Source organism: Gobio gobio (genome assembly GCF_949357685.1).
Source record: "Gobio gobio genome assembly, chromosome: 6".
Lineage (NCBI taxonomy): Eukaryota > Metazoa > Chordata > Actinopteri > Cypriniformes > Gobionidae > Gobio > Gobio gobio.
The window spans coordinates 15,105,948-15,117,003 of record NC_137102.1 but is presented as its reverse complement, the minus strand read 5'-3'; the positions used below and the strand labels follow the sequence as shown (position 1 = coordinate 15,117,003).

General features: G+C 37.5%; 1 protein-coding gene across 1 annotated transcript; it reads left to right on the top strand.

The window, feature by feature from the left end:
• The first annotated feature begins 847 nt into the window (after positions 1-847).
• On the top strand, positions 848-9,349 carry prrx1a (paired related homeobox 1a). Its single transcript, XM_079820265.1, has 4 exons — positions 848-1,514; positions 4,271-4,446; positions 4,585-4,766; positions 6,933-9,349. Exons 1-4 carry the CDS (start codon positions 1,268-1,270, stop codon positions 7,063-7,065), a joined length of 738 nt encoding a protein of 245 aa, XP_079676391.1. The 5' UTR covers positions 848-1,267; the 3' UTR covers positions 7,066-9,349.
• Positions 9,350-11,056: the final 1,707 nt, after the last annotated feature.

Below are 11,056 nucleotides of genomic sequence, written 5' to 3'. Positions count from 1 at the left end.
ATACCCATGCAAGAGCTTTGCCAGTGTGTAACTTTGATCATTTTAAGTGTTCGTGTTAATATAGCGTAACAAGACTCTTTAGCCTAATCAAACGTATCTTTAAGACACCACATCATGTGGTTTAGTATAAGGTTACAGACTATTTTATGCATGCATGCAAAACAAAAGTGATTGTGACCACTACAAAGACATTTAAATCTGTTCAGTTTGATCTAATTCCAACTGTGACAGGCAATAAAGGCCACTGACAAATAATGATTTTCAAGATGATAAAAATGACGACAAAGAAAAATAAATAAAATGATAATTTTTTTGACAAAAATGTGCTTTTTCATAAAAAGGTCTAAATAATTTTGGTTTTGGAAAAAACAAAAAACGCATGACAGCAAAAATTGATTCCTATTACGCTATTAGTTTGGATTAATATTTGACAACAAAAAAAACTGCTTATTTTTAAAGAAATAATAACAATAAAAGATGACAAACTACATAGGCCTATGTCAAAATTGAATTAGGCATTTTTTTTTCATTGAAACCCAAAATAAATATCAGAGACTTTTAATTCAGAAATGCATAGTTAATTTATTTATCAATCGCATTTTTAATGTAGCCTAGTTAATCTGAATAATCCGGACGCCCAAAAAAACTCATCACGTCATTGACCCATTAATTAAGTTTTTCAGTGGGGATGTTAGGGGTTAAGAAAATAGATATATAGCTTTGTTAAACGTTAGAAACGCCGACAAAAAACATTGCCACGTAATTATGGCTTCTTGTATGTCTATCATCCCTCCCCAGGGCTTCAAATGCTCGTGTATTTTTGCTCTCAGGCTCCCCCCTCAGCGCCAGTGTGTGCCGTTTGAAGTACCGGAGAAAGGAGCTGAGAGAGGCTCGTCCGACCTCCTACTATTGGGGCGTAAATCGTTCATCTGTGCCATCAAACCTTTCTCGCCAGATTGCTCCTTCCCTCACTCTCGGAATGAGAGGAGAAAGTCTCTGTTGCAGAAACTAAGAGGGAATCGGCGGGTAAAAGGCGAAGACTTTGGAGTTCTAGATTTGGAGATGTCTTTCGGTGATGCCTTTTCCCATAAAGACGCGTGACTGTCAACGCGGGCGATAATTACGCTTGTTTGGATCCATGTGAGACTGAACTACGGATGTAGAAATCTAAAACGATCCGTTTGTCGAATATAGAGAGATTGTTTATGGTCAAAACTTAACCCATGTTGGTAGGTAGAGGATATCTTGGGTTTCGTCAGTTTGCGTCATGACTTCCAGCTATGCTCATGTAATGGACAGACAAGCCACGTTACCTAACCGACTGGAGAGTCAGATCAACGCGAATCAGGATCATTTACAGGCTAAGAAGAACTTTTCCGTGAGCCACCTGTTGGATCTGGAGGAAGCGCGGGAGATGGTGGGAGCTCAAGCGGAGGAGAGCGTGGGAGAGGCGGGCAGGAGTATGCTGGAGTCTCCGGGACTGACCAGCGGCAGCGACACGACACAGCAGGAGAGTAAGTGCACGAGTAGGCTACAACATGATTGAAGTATCAGGATGGATTTGTCCAAATTTAATAAGAAATAGTCTAATTATAGCTAAGAGTTCAATTAAAAAAAGTCTGGCTTAAAAAAAATGGGAAATGCTAGGCTACGTCATTAACATTAGCTACTTTTGTTTGGGTCCCCCAATTATTAAACATGAGTAAATGCAATGAATTTGCAGGCGTTAATATTCTTTAATTGGTAGGCCTATAGGCTACACACTATGAACACATACACAGAATACGGTCACGTTACACATCAGTAGAGAACTGAAGGATGCGGGTCACTTTAGGCATGGCGTTACAAGAGTAGCCTACACAAGTCCCAACTCTGAATGCATTCTGCTTCATTTACTCCATATGCTTTTATAGTTAGCAATTAAGGCATATAATTAATTGTAGTGTATTGTTGCTTAAGCATTCCAAACATTAACTCCACTCGTTTAAATAATAGGCTAAAATAGCCTACAACCAGGCCAAAACGAATAGTTTCCTTCGATAGGCCTATTAAGGTTTGTTAAAATAAAACGATATCAAAACAAAATTTTAACTTTTAACAGAAAAGTGATAATTTTGCAAACTTTTCAGACTGTAATTCTGCAGACTGTCATTGCAGAGTAATTTTTCTGTTTCTATTTATTTAATATTTTCTCCTCAATGAAGCCAACAGCAAGAGTGATCTCGGATCTGCAAATTCATAATAGGAAATATATATTATATATTGTAAATGTTCTAGAGCCTACGTTTCAGATTTAAATAGTCCAATGTTCCAATTAATCAATTAGTCTAGTATGCTGCCTTCACGTGCTCTCGGAATTAAAGGTAAAAATTGCACATGAACGCACTCCACTTTCGACATTTTAATGGGATGAGCTGGTAATCTCGACTTCAGAAGTGGGAATTATCAAATTTCCGATAGCACGTGAAGGCAGCATTAGACGTGCATTTGCCAAACTATAAGGGTAGTTGTGTTTTAAAAAAACTTTATTTTTATACATTATTATTTATTAGCATAAGCATATTTTTTTTAGGCTTCATATTCATAAATTTAAACCTAAAACATTACGAAAATTACTGTAGGCCTAAAAGAGCCTCTTGCTAATGCCACACAATTAGGCTACTGTCTTGTTTTGCGAAAGCTAGGCTAATTATGTCTAAGCTAGGCTACATTGGGCTTTAGCCTATATTTTGCAGATACAATTTTTCTCTTTGAATCAACCAAGCCACGAAAATTAAAATTTCAATAAATAAATGTAAATACAAATTAATTGTTGGACGCGTGTATTTCGTACAGTCGGAGAAATAAAATTAGACTCGAAATATGGAATAAAAAAGACTCGAGGGCATTTAGGGCTATGTGAATTTTTCTTTTTCTTCCCCTGAACAATTTACGCAACATTACAGATGTGAATTCAGTGTATTTTAAGATAGCCTACAAGGCCTCTGAATTAGCTACCATAATTGAAATGAAGATAAATCTCCAGTAGGCCTAATGCTGCCTTCACGTGCTATCGGAAATTTGATAATTCCCACTTCTGAAGTCGTGATTACGAGCTCATCCCATTCAAATTTCGAAAGTGGAGGGTGTTCATGTGCAATTTTTACCTAGGAAACTTGTATTTACGATAATTCCGAGAGCACGTGAAGGCAGCATAAGCGCATACTATAGCTGATAAAAGACGATAAAGTCGAGATGATTTTCGTTGTCACCGAGCACACAGCTGTCACAAGGGCTGTTCATGGTCTGGGCCCAGTATTGATAACCTCTTCTTTCAACTTACTTTTGACTTTACGGCCTTGTAGGAATTGACGCGAATCGATTCGTCACTGGGGTGTTTTGTCTTTCTCTGGGAAGTTTTATGGAGCGATTTAAGAACTGATTGATGTATCCAAAGAGGAGTGAGTCTGCAACTATCTGCTTCTCCTCCAAAAAATTATATAATTGGCATTTTACTACGAGAAGAAGCCAGAATACTTTTAGAAAGAAAGTAAAAGAAAGAAGATAGAATTAGAAAACAGATTAGCCTACATCAATTATGTGAAAACTGATACATAGGCCTAGTTTTAACCTATAAAACCTGATGATTGTATTTTTTTATTGTTCCATTTCTGTAGGTGTAATATAATTTATATAAAATGATGCTAGACTGATTGAAATACAAATATTACAACACATCAATTACTTTATTTAATAACATACTTTCATGTTTAAGAAAATCCAATGTCACAAATCACATTTCTGAAAAGATTTTATGTAATTTTATGAAAAGTCAGGAAATAAAACATAATAATTTGGCACATTTTTTTCACAATATGACAAGAGTCTGGGGTCATATTGATCCCAAAAAGTAACATAAGGGATAAGCGGGTTTATTAGCCTAAAATGTGAGTGTTGAAAATGTATAGGCCTAGAATTGGAGAAAAATTGCAGTTTTTTAAATAGAATTCTTGCTTACACTATTAAAGCTTTGATTGGGATATTAGGAAGGATCATTCAATTTTAAGTATAATTTGTATTTATTCTCTTCAGCTCCATTCCATTAGGCCGACTGTCCATTAAACAGTTATAAACTTACAGTTTTTCTAAGAAATGTTTGTGACTTTTGGCTGAATTTCCATTCACTAGTTTGAATTTAATATCCTTTTCCCAGGTTGTAAGTCTGTTTGAGTACAGACCTACTATAATGGGGATATTCATGCCATCCTTAAATCTCTGTGTGTGTGCGCAGATGAGCAACTCAACTCAGAGGAGAAGAAAAAGCGTAAACAGAGGCGGAATAGGACCACGTTCAACAGCAGCCAACTGCAGGCCTTAGAGAGAGTGTTTGAGAGGACACACTACCCCGACGCTTTTGTCAGGGAGGATTTAGCACGCAGAGTCAACCTCACTGAAGCTCGAGTGCAGGTTAGCCATGGCCTACAGAATGTATCTTCACATCATGTGGAAGCAGCTGTAGAACATCCCATTTGAATCTAAACACCTGATGGTAAGCCTGCTCTTCACATGTACATGTCAAACTGAGCACCTTTCATGATTTTCCAGGTGTGGTTTCAAAATCGGAGGGCGAAGTTTCGGCGAAACGAACGTGCGATGTTGGCCAGTAAAAATGCCTCGTTGCTCAAGTCTTTCTCAGGAGAAGTAACAGCCGTAGAGCAGCCCATTGTCCCACGACCCGCTCCCAGACCCAACGACTACCTGTCCTGGGGCAACTCACCATCGTACAGGTTAGATCCCATTTTTTATGCTTCTGCTGCTGTTTCCATTGGTTGTGCAGAAGGTTATAAGAATATTCTGGGTTATTTACAAATGAATGAAAATGGACGGCATCTGCAGCATGACTATCATTTTGCCGTCTCTCATTTAACTAAAATGCAAATTAAAGTAGTATACTTGTGTGAATAAATGTTTGAAACCATCACACAATTTCAAAAGTATAACAACGAGATTTAAACATGAAATGTGTTAGTTTGAGACCAGTGTGTCCTGTCTGTGAAAAGTTACTGTACATTCGACTCAAGGTCAAGGGTTCAATGCAGGGAAAGTATGCAATGTAAATCTATACAATAATTGGTAACACTTTACAATAAGATTACATTTTAGTTGTTCCAAACCTGTATTAGTTTCTTTCTTCTGTTGAACACAAATTTGAAAGAATGCCGGTAATCATGCAGTTGACGGCACCCATTGACTTCCATAAGGGAAAAAAAATACTATGGAAGTCAATGGGTGCCGTCAACTGCATGATTACCGGCATTCTTTAAAACATCTTTTCGTGTTCAACAGAAGAAAGAAATTCATACAGGTTTGGATCAACTTGAGGGTGAGAAAGTGATGACAACATTTGAATTTTTGGGTGAACTATCCCTATAATGTGCATGCGCTAAAATGGACTAACAGTGAACGGTTGTATTAAGCATAATAAATACTGTATTTATACTGTAAAATACAAGTACTGCTTAATGTTAGTTAAGGCATTTACTAACATTAACTAATGGGACCTCATTGTAAACTGTTACCCAATAATTGCAATGTCAGTAGCAATAAGTGATGTTTTATTAACAAAATTCGGAATGAGCACGTTCAGATTATTAAACCTAATTTAACACGAGTGGAGCACATTAAGGTAATCAATTTAGATAAGAGGTGTATATATACAGCAGATTTACCTTTTTTCGTTGACCGTTTTTATTTTAGCATCCCTCCACCCCACCCCATCTCCTCACTTTGATTTTTAAAAAACTCTTATTAGACGTCACAGCCAAATACGCATAATCTTTACTCTATTTAATTTGATGTAAGTGTGAACTGGGGAAAAGCGTATATGTAATTCTGTGTAACTATCCATGCACTGTTTACATGGAGCTGAATTCTGCAAACTTCACCTACAGAAATGACATCAGATACATAACCATCAATAAGAAAAGTCGTTTACATTTAGACACTCTAGCTTGAGTAAGAAGCATTTCAGGGACGATTTCATAAACATGCTTTAACAGAAATACCACTTTACATTTCTGTATTTTTTTTATTTATTACTGGGGGGTTTTCAAACTAAGGGAGGGAAAATTATTAAAAGTATTAATTATTAAAACATATAATATTAGTGTCTTGAAATCAGAAATGTGGTGCCACAAATGCTATCCATATGCATTCAGTTTTTCATCAAAAACATATTAACCATTTCAAAAATGAATAGAGACAGAACATGCATTTCAGATCTTTAATATTATTGAATATGGGTGTAACGATACCCTCATGTCACGATGCGATACATATCACGATACTGAACTCACAATACGATATTATATAGGGTGAATTTTGGTTGCTTGGGACACTTTTTGCCATTGAGATGACTGGGGAAAAAGTGTCCCATTTAACCTGAATTCACCCTACTCCAAGACATAAGGTTGAAGGTTGACACAAAATGTATCGTTGATTAAAATGCTAAATTTGGCATTACATTGGGAGTGGAAATGAATAGGCTTAGACTTTGTGCTGGTAACCCAATGCACAGGACAATGTTGACGGCAGAATAAAATATTCATGATTATGAAGCTGAAAATACAGAATTATTTTAGACAAATATGCTTGTACTTTTAAATTAATAAAGGCCAATTTTTACTGGTAACATAAGGCATTTGGCATTATCAGGACCCACAAATATTCCCCCATTGCATTCTTACATTATATTCAACATTAGAGTATATATAGTAGTTTACTGACACTTTTTTTTCTCACACAGTAATTTTCATTTTGGGTGAACTATACACTATACATGTTGCATTTTTGTATTGGAATATTGCGACACAATATATTGTTACACCTCTATTATTGAATTATTTATTATCGATGAAAAGTGTGATCCTGACAACCTGACTTCTTCCTTACAGCGCCATGGCCACTTATTCTCCATCATGCGCTAACAACAACACAGCCCAGGGCATGAATATGGCCAACAGTATCGCCAACCTGAGACTGAAGGCCAAAGAATACAGCCTGAACCAGGTACCCACCGTCAACTGAAGTGGACAGCAGGGCTGTCAGAGACTCTGAGCCACACGTCAGAGAGCAATCCCAATGTCCCGACAAAACCGGCATAAATGTTGTTTTCTGTCCTCCTATATGTGTTTTACTCTTACCCATCAATTCTACAAGGAAACGAGAACTTCTCCAAGGTACTGAGCTTTCCTAAACCAATGATTTACATAAGACTGTCATGTTCTTGGCATGTGGGAAAATGACATGTGGGAAAATTCCGTTTTTGGAAAGCACAAAATGGAAACTTTCTCTGTTCGCACTCACTGTGGCAGCATGAGTGTGGTCATCCCGCTTGAAGACCGTGGCTTACTATAGATTTCTTTCTCAAGACTGTTGCCGACCACAGGGATTTGATGACCTCTGCGGAATCCATATACTACAATCTTGTGGACATCTGGGAAGTTTTTAGGATTTCCCCTTGATTTCTACTTGGAACTCATAACTATGCACTGAGGCCACAAATTGGGATTTGGATATTTTGATTATTTGGAACTGGGTGAAATTTGGCTACCTTATTAATGTACTCTAAAATCACTCTTCACTGTTTTCAGTTAAAACACGCCGGGGTTATTTGTTCATTTTGGCATATTCAGAACTAGCCATATATGCAAGTAATGAATTTGGAGCCTTGGTTGATTTTACCCATTTATATTGTCTAAGCATATCTAAACATGTAATATTCCTTTGCAATAAAGATGTCCAATGGCATTGCGCTTCAGGGTTAGAGTGTCCTCAAACGTCTTTATGGCCATTTGCAACAATCTGACCATGTTTTTACCACAAATGTTTCACTAACAAAAGCATGTATATAGACTTTTCATATTCTCTGTTTTGTTCTGTTGCTGGCAGCAGTTTCACATATCAGTTCTTATTTCATTATGTACGTATAGCCTCAGAAGAGTTGTTTTAGAATAAAACTAGATGAAACACATACTCCCACTATTGGCCCATTGAATTACACCATTACATAATCGAAGGGAAGGCAGGTGATATCATTGAGAAACCCATAATTCGTGAGATGTTACGTGTGCTTTTCCAATGCTAAACTATTCAAAGTGTGTTTGTGGGCTCCCATGGATGGTTGCTCCCACTCTTTTCTTCCCTCAGTGTGAACATCTACCTTTAAAGTGTAAAATAACTCCTAGTCGGGACTCCTGGGGGTTTCGTGAGAAACAGTAGAGCGCTTTCTGCGGCTCTTTTCCTCTCCACCCGTTTTCAACTCTGTTCTTTTCTAGGGTAAACAAAAGCAAGGAAACTACAAAATTTTGCTAATCAAACTGGTCATTTACAATGCGACCCAAACACTTCTAGCGCTGTTGCTCTTCCCCTGCCAGCTATCGTTCCATTAAAGTGCTCATGTGTTTGCTTTGGATTTGAGAGCGTTTTAAAGGTTGAAGAGAAAAATCAGCTGACAGGAGCGTTCTGAAAAACAGCCTTTGCGTTTTACTACCTGGTGATGGAGACTTTGGTGTTGCGTGGTGAACTTTGATTCCTTTAAGCAGTCTTCAGGGCCGGCGCTGTTAATTTTTTGTTGAGCAGGAATGTTTACTTTCAAAACAGTCTGTTTATGGCACAGGAAGCGATCGTTTGAGTTTAAGTGGCCTCGGGCTGTTTTTGAATGGCTGACACTGGCTTGTTTATGTACCTGATGGCTCCCTCGGTCTGCTGATTACATGTGACCTCGAGTGACCTCAGAGACAGTCAATTGGAGGAAGGGGGTGAGCCGGTGAGTTGTTTTCCTTTTCATCTGTCTTTCAGCTCTGTGAAAGAAATCTGTCAGCTGTCGTCAATTTGCTTACATCGTGTTTCGCGGGATAAAATGAGATTCTCACACAGCATTGCTGAAAATCGTGCACTTTAATTATTGTATCAGTTGATATTGGCTATTTTACTCTTTTTACATTTTGATTATCATCTAACACTCACTTCAAATTAATACACACTGCTTTTCAAAAGTTTGGGTTCTGAAAGATTATTACTTTAAGATATTAATACTTTTATTCAGCGAGGATGCATTTAAACTGATCAAAAGTGACAGTAAAGATGATAAAATATGCAAATAAATGCTGTTCTTTTGTACTTTCTATTCATCAAAGACATTCAAAAAATGTCAGTTTTCCCCCAAAAAATGTCAACATTGATTATTTAAAAAAAACATTATCAGCATATTAGAATGATTTCTGAAGGATCATGTGACACTGAAGACTGGGGTAATGATGCTGAAAATTCAGCTTTGCCATCAAAAGGATACATTTTATTTTTGAGATTTAATAAAAAAATATATATATATATTTCACGTTTCTGTTTTTATTTTTGAGCAAATAAATGCAGCCTTTGTGAGCATAAGAAACGTATAAATATGTTAAAAATCTTACAGACCCCAATCTTTTGAAAACATAAAAAAATTGATAATGTAATTTTGAGAAAATCTACTTTTTTATTTTTTATATTGTACTTTATGTTGTTATGCCTTTAAATTCACTTGTAGCATTTAAGCTATTGATTTTTTTAATTATTATTTATGTAGACAAAATGCAGAATGCAGAACTGATCCCCCAAATTAACCTCAGCTTCAGTCAGATGAGTTTGAATATATAGTGTTATTCTAACTGTTAAAAAAAACGAATATGAAAGATAAGGTTGTTTAACATTCAATAAATTGTTGCCTTAGGCTTTCCAAATACAGTTGGAAGCAGCCTCTTCACATCCAAGAAGCCCAGATTAGGGCCGAGTACATTCCCGATTGGTTGACCGCTCCCGAGTTAGCAGTGATGGACAAGAACTGTGTTTCTCAATGATCCGAGTTTGAGCATTTTCTTAAATGATGCATCTATATTAAATTTCCAGTCATTATTCCATTTGTGATGCCTTTAATGTGGTTTCTCCCCACAAGCTGGGCTCGTTCCATCCAATTTACAGCGGAATCTTTATGATCCAAGCAGTTCATGAGTCAAACCCTTTCCAAATAAAGCCATCCTCTGAGGACCTGCAATACACGGGATGTTCACTTTGGAGAGGGAGCCATTTCCTATTTTGGCAGTTTTTTTTTTTTTTGACACTACCCTCTTTGAACCATTTATATCAAGGTCGATGGGCCTTGAAGGTTCCTTAACAAAGTAAGTCTCCGGTTGGAGGATTTTTAATGATACATGCAGAAAGCTGGACGGATTCGCTACTGTCCTCGCGCCAACATCAACCAAACACCTAAGAATGAATTTATGCGTAAGCTTTATCTTGTAATGTTCTCGGGAGGGCTACCATGCTCATATATGTTTGTTCACGCTTTAGATTTCATAAATAACGAAAAGTCTTTGCTCGTGTCCCAAGGAGAGTTGTTTGAGGAAGCCACTAGAAAAGAAAGAAAAAACAACTTTCATGTTGTCTCCTCCGTCCCCCTGCCTGGGCGTCCATCTTACCTTTCACAGCCTGGGCTCGCTGACCCCAAGTGCTTCCAGATGTCGCCTAGCTCTAACCTGAGCCCCAGTGGCCCTGATCATACGTCCACCCCACCCCCACATCCCTCTGCACCCTGCAGCCCACTGACAGAGCCTCCCCACGGACGGACAGCTCCACAGATGACAAGCGAGCAGCTCACCCCCATCAACCTCCACATCTGGAGCCCATTAAGAAGGAGACAGTCAGAGAGAGAGAGAGAGAGAGAGAGAGAGAGAGAGAGAGAGAGAATGCTAAAGAGAATGGGGTGGGGGTTCAGTTAAACTAGTGTTGGCTGAATTGCAGTTTGATCTCTCGTCAAGCCGTTACCTTTGAAAATGCAACTTTTCTTATGTATAGCTCATTATAGAAAACATAATTGTAGATAATCTCAGGGAAAATCAATACAATTACCATGTAAATAAAAAGAATTCTAATTAAGACCACATGGGTTATTGTATCATACTTGTACTGATAACATGCTACTTTTAATTAAATCATTAAAACAATCTGTCATTATATACTCACCCTCGTGTAGTTTCAA

Excerpts from the sequence above, each read along its gene's own strand:
- prrx1a (XM_079820265.1), top strand. The coding sequence starts at position 1,268 with ATGACTTCCAGCTATGCTCATGTAATGGACAGACAAGCCACGTTACCT. Across the intron at positions 4,447-4,584 it reads TCACTGAAGCTCGAGTGCAG|GTGTGGTTTCAAAATCGGAG; the intron begins GTTAGCCATGGC and ends ATGATTTTCCAG. Across the intron at positions 4,767-6,932 it reads GGCAACTCACCATCGTACAG|CGCCATGGCCACTTATTCTC; the intron begins GTTAGATCCCAT and ends TCTTCCTTACAG.